Source organism: Aptenodytes patagonicus, chromosome 15 (assembly GCF_965638725.1).
Source record: "Aptenodytes patagonicus chromosome 15, bAptPat1.pri.cur, whole genome shotgun sequence".
Classification (NCBI taxonomy): domain Eukaryota; kingdom Metazoa; phylum Chordata; class Aves; order Sphenisciformes; family Spheniscidae; genus Aptenodytes; species Aptenodytes patagonicus.
Window position 1 is genome coordinate 7,123,268 of NC_134963.1, and position 22,478 is coordinate 7,145,745.

The 22,478-nt window shown below is 41.3% G+C and overlaps 1 protein-coding gene across 1 annotated transcript in view; it reads left to right on the forward strand.

The window, feature by feature from the left end:
* Positions 1-22,478, forward strand: part of MLXIP (MLX interacting protein) — a 56,125-nt gene that overhangs the window by 11,952 nt on the left and 21,695 nt on the right. Inside the window, exons 2-6 of the mRNA XM_076353290.1 lie at positions 17,932-18,038; positions 18,389-18,474; positions 19,764-19,853; positions 20,137-20,178; positions 21,415-21,586. Coding sequence (XP_076209405.1) covers positions 17,932-18,038; positions 18,389-18,474; positions 19,764-19,853; positions 20,137-20,178; positions 21,415-21,586 — 497 coding nt within the window. The remainder of the gene's footprint in view (positions 1-17,931; positions 18,039-18,388; positions 18,475-19,763; positions 19,854-20,136; positions 20,179-21,414; positions 21,587-22,478) is intronic.

Below are 22,478 nucleotides of genomic sequence, written 5' to 3' on the forward strand. Positions count from 1 at the left end.
GTTACTGAAAGCTATTACTTTGCAGTGTGTCAGAGGCAGAAGTGATCAACAAGGTGAAAAAGGAAAGGCGTGCATGTAAAAAGGAAAATTAAAAAAAAAAAAAAAGTTTAAAAGGAAATACCTGGGCTGTGGGCCTGGCAGCTGTTCCAGAAGTGCCAAACAGGAAGAGGCCAGTGGAAGATCTTGTTGCATTCCTGATCTGCCAGTCAATGGATATGGATATTATCTGCTGCCACATTTCCCAGAGCAAAGAATGATATAATTTGTTATTTTCTAGGATGGTTGGCCTCTGCTTATTCTGATGAATTTCTGAATGTTTGTACAGAAGCCGTAGCAGTGTGAGTAAGCTTATCCATGGCAAGTCAAGCTCTGCTAATAATATTTACAGTGACAATTACCTGCATCAGGAGAACTCTCTGTATTTGGTGAGTGGTGTTCCCCAGGGGTCAGGATTGGGGCCAGTTCTGTTTAATATCTTTATCAATAATCTGGACAAGGGGATCGAGTGCTCCCTCAGTAAGTTTGCAGATGACACCAAGTTGGGCGGGAGTGTTGATCTGATTGAGGGTAGGAAGGCTCTACAGAGGGATCTGGACAGGCTGGATCAATGGGCTGAGGCCAATTGTATGAGGTTCAACAAGCCCAAGTGCCAGGTCCTGCACTTGGGTCACAACAACCCCATGCAGCGCTACAGGCTTGGGGAAGAGTGGCTGGAAAGCTGCCTGGCAGAAAGGGACCTGGGGGTGTTAGTCGACAGCCGGCTGAACATGAGCCAGCAGTGTGCCCAGGTGGCCAAGAAGGCCAATGGCATCCTGGCTTGTATCAGAAATAGTGTGGCCAGCAGGGCTAAGGAAATGATTGTCCCTTTGTACTCAAAGTGGTGAGGCCGCACCTCAAATATTGTGTTCAGTTCTGGGGCCCCTCACTCCAAGAAAGACATTGAAGTGCTGGAGCGTGTCCAAAGAAAGGCAGCGAAGCTGGTGAAGGGTCTAGAGCACAAGTCCTGTGAGGAGCGGCTGAGGGAACTGGGGTGGTTTAGCCTGGAGAAAAGGAGGCTGAGGGGAGACCTCGTCGCTCTCTACAACTACCTGAAAGGAGGTTGTAGCGAGGTGGGTGTCGGTCTCTTCTCCCAAGTAACAAGCGATAGGACAAGAGAAAATGGCCTCAAGTTGTGCCAGGAGAGGTTTAGATTGGATACTAGGAAAAATCTCTTCACCGAAAGGTCTGTAAAGCATTGGAACAGGCTGCCCAGGGAAGTGGTTGAGTCCCCATCCCTGGAGGTATTTAAAAGACGTGTAGATGTGGTGCTTAGGGACGTGGTTTAGTGGTGGACTTGGCAGTGCCAGGTTAACGGTTGGACTTGATGATCTTAAAGGTCTTTTCCAACCTAAATGATTCTATGATTCTGTGATTTGAGTGAGAGGCAACACAACAAAGTCCTGGTTCTGCTAAGCTGCATTGTGGGTTCAGGAATGGGCTCTGAAATTTGCTTGTCTGTTAGCAGCACATAAAGGTCTGGATGTTACATGTCATGCTTCTCATGTTAGCTCATTGTGTACAGTGTCCAGAGAAGGTATAAATGTTTCCCTGTATACATTTAAACTCCTGCATATTAGTATCTGCACAGATACTCAGCTTAGTCCAGCTTTCTGTTTGCTTGGTAAACATCTGTTCCTGACAGGATGGAGGTTGAGAGAACTTGAATAGAAAATATGGTGGTGGCATGCCAGATGTGGGAAAACATGAAGCAGTGAAAGGGAACAATATACTTGCTTTTGCTCTTTATAACACAGCTTTTGAGAGAGAGAATTGAGAGGAGGGGTTGTAGCGGGGGGAACAGGTTAGTGACCTGGGAATACACACAAAAATGACTTTTCTGGGTTTGAGGATATGGAACTTTTAGAAAGGAAGGACTAAGTCAAAGGATTTGGATATAGTTGTGAGATACTTAGATCTGCTACAGAGCCAGAGAAGTTCTTTGCGCGTTGTCAGCTTGTTTCAAATGAACCTAGTGTTGGGATGGGAGAACTGACTTGATCAAAGATACGAATATCCTCAAGGAGGAAAGTGCACTTACTTCAGGTAACTAGCAACCATGTTTGACACCTAAAACCTATTGAAAACAGAAAGCAGGGATTGCGAAATAGCCAAGAGCCTGAAGCAATCTGTCCAAAAGCCGGGGCACCCGAGTCATTGCAGTAGTCACCATAGTGGCTGTTCTCTATTAAAAATGTCATTATCCCTCCATTTTCAAAGCAGAGACCTGCCAAATCAATACACACATTCAACTCACCCAGGTATGACAAAAAAAAAAGGGGGGGGGGTGCCTATAAACACAGGAAAAGGAGAAATAATGTAGTTCTTCCAATTCGCTTTTAGGGACTAAGTTAATATAATAGCTAACATCATTTTCCTTTGCAGTTGAGAGGGGCTGTTAGGGGCTGGTTGTTGGAGGCTGGAGGGAGTGCCCTACAAACATGCTTGTCCTGTTCTCACTCTTCCCCAAGCACCGGCTTGTGTCCACTACTGGAGACGGAGTACTGGGAAAGCTGGACCTTTGGCCCAACCTGTATGGGTGTTCCTACAGCTCTTGCTAAAGCAGGCGAGTTCTGGTGCCAAGTACTAGAGTGAACTAGACAGCGTTTTAGTATCAGCTGTGAAAAAATTCCAGGCAGCTGTTTTCGCTGTTTGCTAACCTTTTTTCTTCTAAATAAGAGATTTGTATTTTGCCTTATAAAAATTACAGCTTTAGAATGCTCTCATTTTATAGCTTTTGCTTGGTACAGAAACGTGTTTTCTTCAGGGCAGCACGGGACAGTATATGTGAGCAGCATTTGGTCTCTGGAAGCTGCAGATAAGCCCAGTTTGTGTTGCTGCCTGGCTGCTTTCTGTGATATCAGCCTAGTTCTGTCCTGCTGCCTTCCCTAACCGGCTGCCTGAAGGTACTGGATATTCCACTGTGTTGTGAAAGCAGAGAGCCAATATGTTTGTGACTTGAATGACTCTGTGATCTGAGTCATTCCTCGTATGAGGGGTAATCTGTAATCAAACTGCATGGGAACAAGAGGCATTCCTATGTTCTGGTCTGTCTCTCTTGCTGTGTGAAAGAGTTAACCCTTCATAGGAACTATGTGATTAGATTTCGCTCATTTACTTTATCAAATCAGCAAATGTTACTGAAGAGCACAGCTCAGCTTAGAGACTCTGTAAGTAGATGCACAGAAAATTGCAATAAAAGCCAATTCATTACTGTTTCTAATAAAGTTTTGGTCTGTGAAGGCTGTTGTTTAGGAGCCCAGCATGCATCCCATCTGTTTTCAGTATCCAGTCGTACAAGTAGAACACTCGGATCTCCAGTAAAAATCTTAGCGGAGCTTAAGGAGCCTAAAATTTTTATTAGCAGTTTTTATTAGCACATTAGTAGGCTTGGGGTCTGACCTCTGCATGTGGTGCTTATAGGCCATGTGGATATAGCAGGCTTCTTAAAATGGGGAGACAAATCCTAGGAACTTTAGAGAGATTGCTTCTCTCTGTAGCAATAAACGTGTGAGAAATGTTATCTACCTTTCATTTGAGCATTCTAAGGAACTCTACAAAGTTAAGGTTGATGCTGGTTTATTTTGATTTTGGAACACGGAAAAAACATGGCTTAAAGAAGAGACTTGTGTGAGGGTCATTTAGTGATGGGTTTTTTTGTGTTGTTTGTCATAAGATTCAGGGAAGTGCTGATACTGTAATTTGTTTTAGTTAGGAAGTCACCTCTTGCCTTGGGACATGAACCATCTTGGTCCATTTGAAAATGTGTTCTTGGTAAGGAAAGGTGATAAGTGGGTCCAGCTGTGACTTAACTAGTGCATGGGTGAATGGTGTGAGAATTTCTGAACTGTTTTGCTGGTAGGTATTTGAGCATGGTGGTTACTGTGAGAAAAGGAATGATTTTATAAGGTTATATTGCAATAAAATCAAGGTCTTTCTCTGACACTCACTACATATAGTGAGGTTAAATATTGCTTTATAAAGTTAACCGCTATGAAGCGTTCATCAATGCCCTGTGCTGTGGTGAGCATAATGAGCATAACCACCATCATTATAAAGTAACAAACTCTATTCTTCAGGATGGCTGGAGCCACTTTCCTAAGAACAGGGCTGATCATCTCTCCATCTGTGTGTGGGAACCGGGCATCTCCCTTGGCCTGTCCAATCCTAAGTGGGCAACGAGAGCCATCTGGGAAAAGCGTGATGAGGATTGTATGTCACGAGCATTAGTATGCTCCCCGCCATGTCCTAGTTAATTAACGAAGGGTCACTTGCACAGCCTTTCCTGCAGTGCTACAGACAAGTTTCCACAGCTCCCATTTGAGCTGGTGACCCAGAGGTGAAGGTCTGTTTTCCACTATTCATTCTCTGAATGTTCAACCTTCCTAGGAGGATGTGGTCTTTGACTGGTGAATCCCAGGGAGTTTCACTGCCGTGCTTTGAGATGTGGCTGCTCCTGTAGCAGCGGCAGGAGGAACTGCCACTTCACAGGTCTATGTGATGTTCACCTCTAATTGAAGGGCTGGTTTTGGTGAAGGCATTGTCAAAGCATTTGTTTGCACTTAGATCCAACAAAGCTCTAAGTAGAGACTTTTCCTGTGAGGTGTGCATGGCCTTTTAGAGGTGCTTTTATTTTTTTTTTTTCTTTTAAACTCCTTTTTTTCCTCATTCCAGTCTGTTTTATGTTAACTCTGGAAGGGGTTTTCTCCCTACATTATCTTTCTATGGGATTTTTTTTTGATCTTTCAGTAGCCTTAGTAGAAACACAAAGGTGTCTTTAGTCTACTTCTGTCTTTTGTGTAGTTTCTGGTTCAGCTTCTATGTAAACTTTGAATAAACTGTATGTGCTGTTGCAGTCTTGAGTCTTTAATAACTGAATTTGGTAATAAGACTGGTGTTTTTCATGCTGCAGGGAGTTGGTTGCAGATAGCTGGTATGAAAGCTTTGTTTCACAAGGGGAGAGGTGGGGGAGTGTCTCTTCTTTTTAAAACACTTAAGTTGCTTTCAGAATAAGATCCCTGAAGTCTTGCAGTATATTTATAGGCTTGTAATGTTGTGCAGAGAATGTTACACTATCCTCTGTGGCAGAAGTGCTGGTTTCAGGTTGCTCTGTTGAGCGTGGTAAACAGCTCTGGGTTCCTGTCGGGTATGTGTGCTGCTCAGAGAGCTGTGCTGATCTGCCACACTGATACAGTTTGTTTGGGTTTTTCAGAAGCTCTGCCTGTGAAAAGTCTTTGAACCATAATTTAGGTGCTTGAAACAAGGTCCCAGATCATCCCATCTTTATCAGTTTATTAATCTAGGCTAAGGCCTTAACGTTCAAAAGGATCCTGACATGTTCATAGCTCTCTGTACAAGAGGGTCCTTGCCAACAGCCATCCTTTTAAATGAGAAGGAAGGTGCACTGGACAACCGTATCAGTTCCTGATCATCTGTATCGGAAAACAGCTCTTTGTAGTGAATATTCTGATTCTGAGAAGGTTGATGAAAAGCCAGTGGCAGAAATCAAGTTTTAGGAAGAAGTGGAAAATTTCAAGAGACTGTGAAATAGGCGAGTAGGATCACTTCCCTTTATATTGAAGCTGTTCTTAAAATGACACTTCTTACTTTTCACCATGCATGAGAGAGTGCAGGAAACACTTCAAAAACAAGGACACCAAATGTATTGGTCTGATGTGAATTACTTTTGTTGATATGTTTATCAATACGTGTTGATTATCATAACAGTTGATAGTAGTAGGAAAGTTCCTCTGCCTCCTAGCAGAGATTTTGTAAGAAAAGATCACAGTAGAACTGATCATGATATCCTTGTTACGCCATCTGCAACATTGTTAGATATATAACCTTTCCTTTGCCTCACCAAAATCTTCTAAACCTTCTTTGAGCAGCAGGGAGGCAAGATGTAAAAGAAGGAAGTGATGGAGAGGGGAAGGGGTGCATTGGGTGCGGTGGCTGATTCTAAAAAGGAAGCATGCAGCGGGGAGGGAGCTGAAAAGAAAGCTGTTGGTAAAGATGATGCAGCACAGAAAACCTGATAACTCTCGCAGCGCTCACTGCTGCTGATCACAGTGTTAGTTACTGGTGCACCATTGCATATTACAAAGTCGCAAGGTATGTTAAAGCTGATGTTTGTCTTCTGCTCCTTTCAGGCAAAGAACAGAGCATGTGTTCCCTAAATGAAAGTTCTCAAGCTGGTTGTGTTAAAAATAGTTTTGACAACTTTGTGAATGATGCTGGATACTCTTTTTCTGGTCATTCTGGCCCAGGGCACAACACTGACTGAGCTACATGAACCTTGCAATCCTAGCACCAGAGAGAAGGGGAACTGGAGAGGGGGTTGGATTTGAAGTTTTGCATCTCAAGTAGCTTGACTTCAGTACTTGGCCTGCAGCTTGCAGGTGGAGAACAGCTGTCTGGCATTCTGTTAGCGGGTTTCATGCTTGCTGCTTTAAATACAGAGATAACATGATCATTTTGTTACAAGGGTGAGACCTGTAAAACATGAGGCATTAAGCTACACTGCAGAAAACATTGAAAAGAATTGACTTCGCACCCTCTTACCCAGCAGTTACTGTAGGCAACACTGGTAGCACCTCCTGTTCTTAAAGTTGCCACTAATCCATACTGTGTAACTGTACTTCTGGTTGTTTTAACTGTTTGATCTGAACTTTCCCATGTCTGAGCCTATGTTTTTTGGATGAGAAGTTGTTCAGTTGTTTCACTGATAAAGTTGAAACAAAATGTATTGCCCATATTTAAAAAAAAAAAAAAGGAAAAACAAAGAAGTTCCAATCATTTTTCAAAGATTATGTTATCCTAAGGATCAGAGCAGGGCCTTGAAATTTGGTAAGGAGGTGGTGCTCGAGTGGAGCGCTCTGTCGTGCAAAACTGTTTTTAAACTTGGTGAGATCATAATTTTCTAAGAAACTGGAGGTAGCAGCTTGTCAAAGTAGTGACCGTAGAGGTGGTCAGTGTCGACTGGAGGTCCATCTGGCATGGTGAGAGATCAGGAAAGGGAACTGGATGCAGTTCTGCAAGCAAACACAGGCATGTCATCTCACATTTGACAGATCAGAGAAGTGGATAATGAAATGTTAATAGGTCTATGCCTCAGTTTCCCACCTGCAATATGAGGGTGAAAGCACCGTAATAAAGCTTGTGAGGAATTTGTTACGGTTAAGTAATAATCTATAAATCAAGGTATGAACACTGAAAAGCAAACGGCATGAGAGGCCACCAATGAAAGTGCTAAATATTCAGGATGTGCTGTGTACCATCTATTCTGTACACGGAGGCTTAGGATATGGACAGATTGCTTGTGATCCTATAATAAAGGCTTTTCATAATAACAAATGTACAAAGATACCTACATATAAATTCAGATGCTTCCTGCCTTTTGTAGTGATTGTGTATACTACCATAATTTTCCTTTTATGTAGGATTTAATTCAATATTAAACATGCATTAGCGTTCACTTCCAACTGAGATTTGAACTCCTCTGTATAGAATACGTGCTAAATTTATAGTGTAGGTTCAAGCCCATGCTTACCCACTAGTTCTTACCTCAAAGGAACTTTTTTTTTAAACTGAATACTTAGACATTGTGATAATCTTCACTTTGTATGCTTTCCACGCCTACATCTAATGTATCAGGAAAATAAATGACAGATTGTGTCTCTTAACGTTTTGTACCAGAATAGAAACTTTGGGTTGCAGTGTTTATTTAAACAAAAATCAGAACAATTTCCTGTGGAGTTTATTTTTTAAATAATAAGCCTGTATTACTGCAAAAGTTTTGTACCTTTCTTAATTGTAAGATTTTTAACTACTGACGATGTTTACAATGATGCTTTCTTCTAAAGGAAGGTTTGAGGAGACCTGACATTTTTACCCACGCTGATATCTGACCAACAGATGTGTTCCTAGCAGACCCCAGAAATAGTTTAGAAAATATGAATATTTTAATGTTTATTTGTAAAGAGAAAAAGCTTTTGCCGCAGAGATAAAAAATGGTTTCTATGTTATCTTGAATTCTCTAGCCAAGTGGGAGAAAAATTAAGACTGCTTTCTTCTGTCTTTTTCATTGACCAAACACAAATTGAGAAACAGCAATGCCAAATAAAATGATAATGCAGGTGCAGGTCAGCTTAGTTTTTACAGTGTTACCTTTATACCATTTTCATACTGAGCATATTAAAATATTTCATAAATTACTCTGTCATGCTGGGAGATTCACCAAGAGCTGAGGAATGTGTAAACTGAAATATGTAAATCTAATTGTTGCTAAAACTTACTCTTGCTAGTAGCTTTTCTAGTATGGGGCGTGTGGCTGGGATATGATCGGCTGGTGTTGTGTCCTCGCTTTGCCACTGACATACTTTGTGGCCATGGGCAGCTGCTCTCCACCCTGGTATTTCAGATCTGGGCAAATGAAAGTAGTGGTACTCGCCTCTGACCCTAGCTCTCAAAGCATTGTGTAAGTTCTGTATGTCGGTGTCTTTTTTCATGATGGTATCTCTGGTAGTTCTTTGAAGAAAGTCTTGATTTTTGACAGTTGAAGTATGTGACATTTTATAAAGTTTTAATGTTTATAAAGTTACAAAGTACGTGACTTCTGTAGATGGGCAAACTTAAGTACAGCAGGGATCAAGGAGAGGTTTTGCTCGAGAGTTAGCAGCGATAGATGGTGATGGTGAGGCCCGTTTCTCAGCCTTTTGACTGAAATATTGACTGAAATATTAGTGACATTACTTATGAAGCTTTTTCTGTTTTCTTGCAGTTTCAGTTCTGTAGTAAAATGGGTCAATGTTGGACACGTGTCTGAAAAGCAGGAACATTTCTAGAAATATCCTTTGATTTCTGACTGGAAATGAGAAACTGTCTAAATATTCTGAGTCTTTAAATAGACACTGGCTGAAGGACATTATAGCCTCCAAGTCTCCCTGATATTTGTACTGTTCTTTATGTTCCCCTTCGCCCTGTGCTGTTTCAGCGCTCTTTTCACCCTTTCATAACTTGCATGAAACCTGCTTCTGTTGAAAGCATTTCTCCAATGGTCCTTCCCAGCTGTCTGCAAGCCTTCCTCTTCATATGGCAGATCTTGGCCATGTTATGTTTGGCTAAAACTACAGTGCGAAACTCCTTTCCTTGACTGACGTTAATGGTGGTATGAAGAGCTGTCAGTGTAGATGTGATAATACTCTCAAAGCATGAGTTTTTCAGCTCTTGCTTTTCTCCGAGGAGGTTGCAGTACGTTGCCGTGGCAAAGCACAGGTCTGCTGGTATAAGCCAGGGTAGTGCTCAGTGTGCCACGACACTTATCGGGTCCATTCGTGAGTCACCAGCGTAGACATGGTCTTTATCAGAGCAAGAGCCTAGACACTGCGAACCTTCATTTATGCAAATTAAGTTAAACTTCCAAACTTAGCTTAAAATAATGTTCAATTTATAAAATAAATAAATGAAGGTTTACAGTGCATTCATTGGGGCAGGAATGTTTGCTTCTGGTGTATGACTGATCTTTTACTTTCCTGTTCCTTTTCAGGAGGTGCATACCTCGGCCTTCCTGGGTGAAATCAGTCTAGATAGCATGTTCCTTGGCAGGTGTTGCAATTCCAGTTTGCCAGTGGATAACTTTGATTTTTTTGTTTTTTATTTTTCTAACACTTCTTTATATATAATGCTCATGATAAAGGAAAAATGTTTGTCTGTTCTAGTATCTCTGTCTTCAAGACTGAAGTATTGTTTTTAAAAGGAGATGAATCAAACAGCAGGGAGGGTTTGGTTGTTTTAAAACATTGGATATAACTTCAGCACAAAGCTCTCTACTGTCGTTTGTGGAGTGTGGGCAATATAACATTCCTCCACAAACCTGAAGTCTGCTACTGCGGGAAGTTTTCAGGTAAGGAGGATGAACTAGGTAACCAAGAAAATGAGCTGCCCTAACGCCTGCTTTTAAAATGAGCTCTGTCTGGGATTAGTATCCTAGGGCTACAGCTGGGATTAACTTCGTAGGTACGAATAGTAAGATGCTAAAGCGTGGCCTCCTTGCAAGTCCTACACACATTCACTCAGTGTAGGAATGTTTTTGTTTCACTTGCCTGCCTCTTTGCTCCAGCACACAATGCATATAATCCGAGTCTCTGAATGAACCCTTGTTTGGGGAAATACTGTTAGTTTTGGCTCTTGGAGAGCTGAGCTGACAGGCTCAACTCCCCAACAAAACAGATTGGAGATTAAAAAACAAACTAAAACCACGCCTTCAAAAAAAAAATGCTGGGGAGAAGCCAAAAAGTTCCTTTTCTGTGTTGCTGAAAAAGCTAATCTATTTAGCTACTGTAATATCAGATCAGATTTTTTTTTCCTATTGCTTAAATTAAGAGCCTCATTACCATCACCTGCAATAAAAGGAACAATCTTAGTCTACCTCAAAAGATTGCATCATCATGCAGAGGGAGGAATCGGTGGGGTAAAACAGGCACAGAGGAAGTGGGTTTTGAGGCAGGAGTTAAGGCAAAAAAGAGGCCTTTTAGCACAAGGGCAGTAGGAATCTGTTAACTAAACAGGAAAACGCAATACATTTCTGTAGCTCGTTCCTGTAAACTGAATTTACAAAATTCAGATGTGAAAACAAAATAATTTGCTTACAACTATGGTACACGAGACCCCTGTGGTCTGTATGAGAAGTGATTTCTGCAGGTCTGTAGTAGCTGCTTTTCAAGGTATCTTTGCTGTGTTTGCTGAGAATATATATTTGGGCAGCAGGGTCAGGCCTGTGGAATCTGAGCCATGACACTCAGAGGTTTATGTTTAAATTCCATGTACGATAGATCTAGGCCAGGTGCTATCTGAGTGCAAAAATAAAAAATAACTTCTGCTGAGCTACAGAGCCAACTCTAGCCAGAGATTTTCCTTGTCCCTACATAGCAAAAGAAGTGAAAAATGAGAGGGTGGAAATGAGGGTTTTACATGCAGAGTACGGCAGTACGTTGGAAAAATCTGTGTCCGACTTCTAGTGCTGTCACTCACGCACTTCGTAGCCATGGGCATATAATTCAGTCTCACTGTTTCCTTATTTTTAAACGAGATCATGCATTTCTTCCCTCACAGGGTATTTTAAAGACCTTTTATTTTGTGCAGCATTTAGTTCACTACAATCGCAAGATAGCTTGCCAGCTGAAATTTCTTGCTCAGCAACATTTACATGTCATGGTGTGGCGAATTATCGTGGTTTAACCCCCAGCCGGCAACTAAGCACCACACAACTGCTTGCTCACTCCCCCCCGGTGGGATGGAGGAGAGAATCAGAAGGGTAAAAGTGAGAAAACTCGTGGGTTGAGATAAAGACAGTTTAATAGGTAAAGCAAAAGCCGTGCACACAAGCAAAGCAAAACAAGGAATTCATTCACTCCTTTCCATCGGCAGGCAGGTGTTCAGCCATCTCCAGGAAAGCAGGGCTCCATCACGCTTAACGGTGACTTGGGAAGACAAATGCCATCACTCCGAATGTCCCCCCTTCCTCCTTCTTCCCCCAGCTTTATGTGCTGAGCATGACGTCATATGGTGTGGGATATCCCTCTGGCCAGTTTGGGTCAGCTGTCCTGGCTGTGTCCCCTCCCAGCTTCTTGTGCCCCCCCAGCCTGCTCGCTGGTGGGGTGAGGTGAGAGGCAGAAAAGGCCTTGACTCTGTGTCAGCACTGCTCAGCAATAACAAAAACATCCCTGTATTATCAACACTGTTTTCAGCACAAATCCAAAACATAGCCCCATACTATGAAGAAAATTAACTCTATCCCAGCCAAAACCAGCACAAGAATGAACTTCATTTTTTTTATGAATGGGGGAAGGAGATTTTTCAGACGGGTATTTACAGCAAAGTCTTCCCTGTTGTCTTCTGTTAGAAAAGGATTTGAAACATAATGCTCTGGTACTGTTTTGACCATTTCTGAGGTAGATAAAAAATGGGGAACTGGAAGTTGAATCAGAAACAGCTTAATAAAGCATTTGAGCTGTATAAAAAAATGTAAGTTCTACCATACTATACTATATAGTTTCCATTTAATCAGCATGTATTCAAACCACCTATTAAATGAGGTTATGTAAGCTGACCAGACCAGCCTTCTGAGATTGTCTTGTTTTGGGTGGAATTTATCTTAATATTTAAAACTCTCCTTCTCTGCCCCTTCAGTACTCTTTGTAGAAATCAGTGTTTCTTAAAATGCTAGTGTTTCTTAATGCTAGTGAGTAATGGAAAAAAACCCAAGCTTCTGGCTTTACACACAGATAAATGTCCATTTCTGTCCAAATCCAGAGGGTGGTTGTGTCACGTGGTTTTATGCTGACTGAAGTCCATCTTAAAATCTCTGATTTTAGGGAGGAGAACGGGATTCTTCTGTTGTGAGTCATGTTATATCAGATCTTGATCGTGCTTCTACTGATGTCGGCAGGAGTTTTTCCATTGAGTTTATTGATTGAGTGGTTTTTCAGTGTTAGAGAGAGCTACTGGTTTACATTTGAAGTCATCCTAACAGCTGTGAATGGCATCTCATGTGTCCCATACCTGTTAAGGAAGAAGGTCACCCATTTGCCTTGTCCCTACTGAGTCAAAAGCATCACTAAAATATCCTGTAAGATCATTCATTAACTGCTTTTCTAGATAATATTTGTTAGCCATACACTTAAAATGCTGTTCATTGCTAATCACCAGTGGAAGGCAACCCTTTAATACAGTCTTTAAAAAAAATCTATGGAGATGAGAATGGAAGAACCCTCCATAGGTACTGTTTGCCTGTGTGTGCCTGAAATGCTTTATTTTGGGTGTTAATAACATAGAAGAGAATGATGAGATTCTCAGAGGCAAAACTTTTCATAAAAATGGACATTGCCAAGGTAGAATCTGTTTTGTACCATGTTAGAACGCATACCTTCTCCCTAATTATGTTTCAGCTGATTGAAGAACAATTTAAAAATCAAACATGTTTAAGGGAATCAGGTCATGTTCTCACAATGGACGTCTGTTTCTTGTACTTTGCTGCAAATCTTGTGATATTTGAAGGTTTGTAATTGTTTTTAAAACACAGCTGCTTTCACTGGAATTTTAAAAACGGAGAGTTGTGTTACTCTGACACATCAATGCTGCGTTATCTGTCTGCGTGCTTGGTTCTCAGTTGCCTCAGGTAGTTCCTGAGCTGGGAAAAAGTATGTAAAAAAACTTGGGAATGGACTGCAGCCTCTCTTGGCATACCCAGGACTCATAGGTGAAAGCTGCAGCATATGGAAGTTACAGACTCGATTGTCTGCAGCTTCTCTTCTGAAGACACTGCAACTCCTCCAAAGCACATCGGGGCCCCTGTGTCCAAGGGGAATTCCAGTGCTGTTGGCTGTTCAGCTGAAGATTTTTTAGTTTGTTTGCTATGATCAAATCACTTGAGGACATTTGGTCTCAGGAGGTGGAGATTTCTACATGGGACACTGAACTGAGCTGCTGGAATGTATTGCACATTATCCACCAGATGGTTTTCAGCCACTTTGATTTGATCTGGGTTTGATAGTGATGAAGATATGAAAGTCACATACTCCTCCAGCATTGCTTACATGAGCTGGCATGTCCTGGGTAGCTGTGCTTCTGGCAGCAACGACCCCTGCAGAATGCAACCGAGCGCCTAGTTCCCTCTGCGCTCCTCTCCTTGGGCACCGTCTGTGCAGCACCAACATCCTCTATATTTTATACTCACAGGTACATTGTGACCGTCTAGCTGGTCGGCAAGTTGCTCTGAATTTCTTGTAGGAGTTGGCGTGGTCTTAGGAGACAGGGAGCTGGCAGGAGCAGCAGCCAGTGGGTCTCTCCATTTGTTTGGTTTTTTTTTTGTTCTTGTTTTGCTGCTTTAAAATCTGAAGATGGGTTTCAGTTAGGCAGCTGCTCTCAGTCACAGTGTTGTGCAAAGTAATTGACTTTCCATTGACTTTGGAATTTGGAATAGTGTCTAAATATTGTTGTCAGCTTCATGCTGATTCCTCTCCACTGAGGCTAAAGTCGTTTCACTTACGACCTCAAGCTGGACTTGTGCTTTACTCCCATGGGAACTAAAAATAATAATTATTTTAAGAATAGGTTCTTAATCACTTCCTTCTTTTGATGCACTACTTTTGTTCAGCATTTTGTAAGAATGTAATAGAAAAATGTTTTAAACTATTTGTGTTTTAATTCCAGCTTTAATTGGCTCTTTGAAGATGCAAGGAGTGTACAAGAATTAATTACAGTTCCTTTCAGTTTTTTGTAGAAAAGCATTTGTTGTTGTTATTCTGAGTGAAGATTATTAGAGTTTTGTTGCTTTGGCAAACTGTCCAGTCACACAGAGCTATGAAGAGATGAACATTAAGTTGACAGATTTCTTAGTCAAAGGCATGTGGGCATTTTGTCAGTGTTGGTAATGCATCAGCATGTTAACCTCCTGTCTCCAAACTGTTAATGTACATATGAGAAACAGAAGATGATGTGCTTTAATCTGGGTTTAGAAGGAATGATAAGACAAGATACGCGATGATTTTGTGGCAGAGCTGGCTGTGCAGTGAACACTGTGAAGGTGATGAGATAGTTTACAGAGATGGGGAAAATATTAAACAGATGGAGAGCCACAGTCTGCCCTGACCCACAGCAACTGGATAACAGTGAGATAAAATACTTAATTTGGAGATCTTGCCATAAACTGAAAGAGTCTTGAACCTCAGAAGTGGGGTTTTGGGAGAGGTATTTCAAAGAGTGGCATATGACTGTTCGGGGGGGAAATCTCTCCAGAAGGGCTTTTCTAGACTTCAGTGAGCATGCAAAGTGTGGTTGTACTGGGTGTCTTAGAGCCCAGCTACAGAGAATAACACAAGTACATTAATAATTGTTTTTCGTATTCCTTGCTAATGTTTACATGGTTTACTATTACTTCCAGTCAGTGAAGTTGCTTGTTCCAGCAAATCTACTTGCCTTAGAGGGAGCCAATGTTCTATTTTGTGTACAAAATTTTGTTTGTACTTTATTTCTTCTCAAGCACCAGAGTCCCAAAGGCTGCAGCAGAGCCTTACAGCATAGCCTAGAGGGCTCAGCATACAGCATAGACCCTGAAGGGGCAGCTGGGCATGGACCATGGTGAACACAGGACTTGCAAGCTTGTCGCTTACCTACTCTCTTGCTGCTGTGAATTGTCCTTTTAGTGCAGTTCATACCTGGTCTCTACACCCGCTTCCCTGTGCGTACAAAAGCATAACAGTTTATTTTTAAAGAGGATGGGGAGAAAAACAAAAAAATCTTTTTACTGTTGGGCAACAGCTCACCTGATGGTGATTTAACCTATTGCTACAACTGGCATTATATGCAGTAGTAAAATTGAAAGAGCAGAGCTGGCTCTTCTTTACCTGTCACTTGGCTGAGGTCTGGCATTTGCTCATCTGTTACTGTCGTGGTTGTGGGAATACCTGAATGGTAACAGCAGTTGTGGTACTAGCAAGGGAGAAAAGAAATGATGAGCCAAATACTTGAAGAAAGTGGTAGTTTAATATCCTACTGTTGACAGCTCTGGCATTCTGGCTTCTTTTGTGTAGGCTGTGAGATCTTTTTACTTGTTTATAGTATTACAAGTTTTATTACAAGTTTTCTTTAAAAAGAGCTGCTATCAGGATGTTTCCCAGACCAAGTAGGAAACTGGGAATCAGCAGTTCTCCAGCTTCAGGCCTGCCTCTGCATGGCCTTGGGCAAGCTGAGGGAAGTGCCTGGTACTTCTGTAGGGTGTACTTCCTATTCTCACAGTGATTTTAGAGCTTAAGTGTAAAACAGGGACTTTAAATGAAGAATAATTCAGCTCTTTGCATTCATTTGTACTGAATGTGTGATAGCAAATATACAGTGCCCTAGCACAGGCCCGTTCTAGTACATCTCTCTAGTGCCACTGCAATTCATGGTAGAAGTCACTCCCGATTGACCAGGTGCTCAGTGATCTTTTCTGAGAGGGCAAAGTGTTTGGAGGTGGCGTTGCTCCTGTCATTCATTTGTGTACTCTTCACTACAGAAGACCTTAACCTCTTGACCTGATGCTTGTAATAGTTCGAGATGAACCTGTTGCCTTTGCATGTGTTGTCATATTGATTGCAGTTTGTATTGCTGGTCCGCTTCCATTGCAGCAAGGATGTACAAACAGCATAAGGAGACATAAACTAGGACGGTGTATGGCTAAAACCACAAAAAATGAGAGGGAGAACCTGGGATAGGCACAATACCTATACTTTAATCTGTGGTTGAAATTTACATTATGAATATTTGCTACGTCCTCTGCTCTGTCAGTAGTATGGATTAATGATTCATAAAGGTGTGTTTTAAGGGCTGGGTAGTTGTGTTTATACAGTGCTTATTGGAGTCCCTGTTGCTGCTTCCTTTTTCCTTCCGTCTCCCATCTCCTAAGATTGTTCATACATAAGCCATTTCTCTTTCCAGCCTTCCCTTTCCTTGGAGAAAAGTTACTATTTCTAGCCTGTTGGTGATCCTTTGTGCCCAGCTGTGTTTACCAGCACTGTAGAATCGGTGGGTGGTGGTTTTTCTTGGGTCAGAACTGGCATTTCATTCTTCCTTTCCAGTTTTACCAGCCTGGAAAATTGAATGGAACTGTAGAAATGAACTTGTGTTGACTTCATCCAGCTCCTCGGTAAAATCCATGCCAAAACTATATGTGGCCAAATGTGCAAAAACCTCTAGGCCAGGTTTTGGGCTTAATTTTGAGCAATCTTCTCAGTTGATGGAAGCTCTTAAGCTAGCATTTGAGAAGGTGGGATACTGGCAAGGAGAAAAGTGTGGGTGAAATGAGTTTCAGTCCTGCTGAAGATACTTGTGAGACCAATTGTGACAGTTGTTAGCAGGCAGATGAGAACATGAAGGAGTCTTGAAAACTGCACTTGTCTCTGAGACCTAGATCAGTAAGCCACGGATAGCGTATGGCAAAAGTTGTCACTGGCCAAGTCTGGCTTGTTGTACTTTTTTCTGTTGGCAGTTTTAGGGGGATGCTTTGTCTTGAAAGGAATGGGAAGAGAAAAACTGAAAGCAGAATTGTGATAAGTGACATATTGTTTGTTCACCAAACTTGATGAGACAATTGCCTTTTGTGGTACAAGCTAAAGAAACTGGCTATGAGAATTTGGACTTTGCCTAAGGTAATAAAATATGACAACTTAGAATATTTGTAAAGGAATTTACAAAATTTAGAGAAATGGGGGAATGAAAGGGTTAAATCCCTGACAATTCCTGACTAAAACCTTGCTGTGATTTTTCTTAGCTTCACTTGCATAGTTTTAGTAAAGACATGTAAATTCTTGCCTGACAAGAATTTACAGGCCTTGAGCTAGCCCATTAGGCCTCCTGTGTAAATCACTGATAACACAGTCGTCCTGAGTTCCTCTTAAGATAAGTGCTAAATACTAGTTAGACTGGCCCCCTTGTAACATTCCAGAGTCAAAAGGACTGAAAAGCTAATTCAATGACCATATATGGACAAAGGAAGCCCAGAGTTCAACCAGAGGACAGAGTGAGGAAGACTACGGACGACCACTGGAGGGTGAAAAGACCCTAACCCTAATTTTACTGCGCATGCTTGGATTATGTAAATGAATTCTGGGGACTCATCACCATAAGACTACCCTTTTCCAGGAGATTTGATGAATATGTATGATTTTTCTGTATATAACCTGATGTGCTTTGCCAACCCGTTGTAGCACTTGTGGCGGAGCGATCCCCAGTGCTGCCCAGCGCTGTTTTGCTTATTGCCATTGCTTGCTAATTAATAAATAATCAATTTATTAAACCAGGCTCTCCTCGATGTGTGGGAACTACACATAACAGAATGATTTGTTGTCTGTTTTGTTCCAGTGGAAAGCTGGTTTCACCAAAATGGAAAAATTTTAAAGGCTTGAAACTTCAGTGGAGAGATAAAATCCGTCTCAATAACGCCATCTGGAGGGCGTGGTACATGCAGTGTAAGTGTCATGCTTGGTTGTGTCGCTTGCTTTAAAATATTTTCCCAGAGACATATATGTAAGAAGCAAGAGAATTGAAATTACTGTCTATTGAAAAGCTCAAAAATCTGCTGAGGGCCCAGATGTCTCAGAGGCTGTCATGGCAGTGCCTTTGGATTAGTGCTTTCTTAGAAATGTCCACACAGAGGCTGTACTGAGCAGTCCAAGCACAGCCTGAGATTTCCCCATTTACTGTTGGCTATCTGGAAAGAACCCTGACTAGATTTTTTTTCACATCTTGCCATTGAAGTGACAGGGCTCTTTGCAGAGTCTGCATGTGCTGAGCACTCAGATTTTCATTCTTGTTTCAGACCTGGAGAAGCGCAAGAATCCAGTGTGCCATTTTGTGACTCCACTGGATGGCTCTGTTGATGTAGATGAACATCGTCGGCCAGAGGTATGTAAAACCTGAGGAACAGACTAATGAGCTCTAGAGTTCATAACAAGATTTTCTTGTTTGCTAGATATGAGAGCAGCATAGCAATTCTTTGCTCTGAAGTCTTTATTTAGAAGGAACCATTAATATAAAGCAGGTGTGCTGTTGAACCCATTTTTGTAAGTTTATCGTATTGAGATGATCAGGGTGCAACCAGAAGGACATTTATTATCTATGTAACTTATGTCTGTGTTCTAGTTTAGTGAAACGTAAGTCATAGAAGTGCAGTTTGAATAGTTAAGATTTTGGCAGCCACTGCTCTCTTCTGGCTGGAGATTGCTGAAATCGGTGACAACTGTTTCCAGGATTGAATCTTAAGTGACCCTGTGAGAGTTTTCAGTATCTTTATTTAATTGATGAGGTGTGATTTCTAGTCAACAAGCAATTTCTTTTTCCCTGTCAAGGTAACTTCACGAAAAGAGTGAATATCAGTTTGCATACTTCATTTTTGTGCTCTTGTAAACATAAATGAAAACTAACATCTGCCTTCTGGCTCCTTGCAGAAAACCAGTGAGGCAGTATGTGGCGCTCTCTATACTGCATAACTCTAGAATAATTTATAACTGAGAGGAGTTCCAAATGAGAGTGTGGAACTGTCTCAGGTTTTTGAAAGAACAGTACTGATGTTTGTGTTGAAAGATGACCCTCGAACACAAGAAAGTTGTGTTAAGGCTCTCATTAGTCTGCTGTCCCCAGTTTATACTCTGCTATCTGTGATACATTAAAGACCCACATTGTTCTGATCCTTGTGTTGCTATTAGTATGTGGCCTGCAAGGTCACGCTTCTCCCTGAGCTGGACATCAGATTTCTATTGCTTTGTGTCATTCTTAACAGCTTTTGCGTATGTGTGTGCATGTTCATGTAACCTTGTGAAATTCTTTGCCTGTTTTCTGCAGGACAGGGTATTGTATGCTTTATACATTATATTTTAGTAAATTCATTTTAAAGGGGTTTTTCTTTTGCCATTTCTTAACTATTGGTTATGGTTGAGCTGATGTGGGAGATGCTGACAGTGCAGTCAGACATCATCTCTTGTTTGTTTATTGTGGGAAAGATGAAGTTAGTACTGTCAGATTTGCTCTGTGATAGCTGAACTCTGGGACAGTGTGGGCTGCTGATACATGAGCTCAAACAGAATTAGCGTGCTTTCTTTTGCATTTTTTCTGCCTGAATATTTGCTTGGAAATTTATTGAACATTCAGCCAATATGTGATTCCGTGTAATTCATGGTATGTGTTTGTGTTCTCAGGCCATTGCAACAGAAGGGAAATACTGGAAACGAAGAATTGAAATGGTCATCAGGGAATACCACAAATGGAGAACATACTTCAAGAAAAGGGTCTGTTGGCTTACACAGTGAAAGTAGCTTACTTGAACTTGATCAGTATGTTGTTGCTTTTTGACTTTCGATGTCACTCTTTTTGCTAGCATGCAAGAATACTTAAAACAGATGATAAGCTAGTACAGGCATACTAATCTGATTAGTCCCGCTTAACTAAAAATTATTGTGCAGGGACTAGTTGTGGATGATTGGGTCTTAAAAGTTTTGCAAAATCAGGTCTTCTACTGGCATATACAGGACCTATTCTGACTTTAACATGTGTTTTGTTCTCCTTTTGCAGTTACAGAAACATAAAGATGAAGATCTTTCGAGTTTGGTCAGGGTAGGTAATACCTGATAAGTGGCAGCATTTATGCTTGTAGAAGCTGTAATAAGTAACAAAGCTGTGACGTGCAGTAGCTTGCATTGATTAAAAACTAAAGACAAGCATCTTGCTTAAGCCCTAATTAAGGTTAGATACCTTAATATTTCTGCATCTTAGAGAGCAATGTAGGACTTGTAGCTTAAATTGAATGGAGGAGAGGTTGAGTGTAAAGTGCTGTGACAGAAGAAACGAGAATTAGTATTGGGTGCCCAGAAAGATCAATCTCTTTGAGGGCTGGCACATTGTTTCATCTTGTTACTGAGTCCTAGCTGGCACTACTGCCTTGCTTATGTAACTAGATCTGTGAAGGTGTGTGCGCTGCATGTTGCAGATCTTAAAAAAGGCAAAATGTTTAAAGGAACAATGGTATCACCATTTAGTATGCCCTCTAAAGCCATCAAACCTACTTTGGGCATATAAACTGATGATCAGAAGCACTGTTCTGTGGTTTTGGTTTTGTTTTTTTTTTTTCTTTTTGGAGTTAAGCATAAATCTGTACCTGTTCCAGTTTCACAAAACTCTCAGCTGTTTTGGCCGTGAGTTCCAATGCACCATTACAGTATGTTGGTGTAGTTGCAGCTGCATGTTGGCTCAGCCACAGGAACCTGGCTGTGTGTGCTTTTAGTCTGCAGCAAATGCAAGGCGATGTATAGCCTGTAGTGAAGGACGGGTAAGCCAAGTCACATTATGTTGTATTTTTCATGGGCTAAAACTGCCCACAAGAATATCAACGTACCTTGTGCAAAGTCAGATTACAATTACACTTAACTACATTTCAGAGATTCAGATACGCTTCGGGATAGGAATTGTTTGCTTTGAGTTTTTGCTGTGCATGTTATTTTTAAATCTTTATTCAAACCAAGGGATCGTTAAACTGCAAAAATATACGTGTAATCAATGAAACTAGTGTTGATGAGGTTATTTTGTCTTATGTCCTTCTAGTCAACATCTGTTTTTTGGGAAAAAACCTTTCCCAGAGTATTGTGGTATTCTACTGAAGGTTTCTGTTGTTGCTCAAATCAGTGAGCTGAAGTTATTGTTGTATTTGAAGTACCGCTGATCTGTTTCAGTCCATTTGAAAGGCTCCTAAAGGAGAGTTTCTTTCTCGAAAAATGAAGATTGTTTTTATATATCTGCACCTGACTGCTTTAGCATTGTCTAGGCAGCCTGACTTTTCTTCCTTTTCTTTGGCAGGATGATGATTTGGTTCTCTGGCAAAAAAGAAGGTATGGCAGAGAAACGCCTGTCCCTATGGAGGAAGGCAGCCTTTTGGATGCAGATATGCTTATGTCCGAGTTCACTGACACGCTGTTCTCCACGCTGTCTTCGCATCAACTGGTTTCCTGGCCAAATTCCAGGGACATAGGTATTTGTTGGCTGTTAGCTACGTTGATTTTACAGTGGGAACCTCTGGGAGAAGTCTGGTTTGTTGCTTTGCTGCTTTTCTAGTCTTGCCTATGAAATTTATCTTATTTTGCTGATACAGGTAAAAATAGGTCAGAGAATCTAGCTGTCTAATGCTTTATAGGTTATGGAATCCCAGTTATTCATCTAAATTTAATTTCTGTCTTGGCTTCTTACGTGCTGCTCCTAGCATTGTCCTCTAATGTTGTTCTGGATAAATCTGTAATGAGCAGTATTTACCTTTATCAGTATTGAAGGCATTGTTATTTATCTCAAAGCATGTATGTGTGTGTGTGTATTTTTAAGGCAATGCCAATGTATTTTTCTTTGGATATATCCGTTAGAACAAGTGCAAGTCACATCTCCTGTAAAAACAATCCCAAGAGCTACACAGTTCTGTCAAATGCTCTCTAACTCAAGGCACTGACTGTCTAACGGGACAGCAGATGTCCACTATGCATCATCCTTGCTGCACGGATGTCTAAGCTGTCTGAGCAACTCCAGAGCAACTATGGTTTACATGGAGTGTACTTGAGGCAAAATGAAATTGATGATGGTTTATTTTAAAATACTGTGCTATGAGCTGTGGTGGTTCAGGTTGTGTTTCCCAGCACGTTTATGTATTGTGCAGCAGGGGTGGGACAGGAGGTTTGGGAGCAGGAGGTGTCCAAGCTTGGCAATCCCCAGTTGTTACTCAGAGCCTTCAGGTTTCACCTCTTCCATTTTACTAGTTGAAAGTTTCATTCCCCAATGGTTTTGATTTCAGAACTGTGCTGTAGCTCTGAAGAAAAGCAGATGCTCAGGTCATTTCAGCAGCAGTTTTTCTGTAAACATCCTGGCCAAGCCTGGCTGTG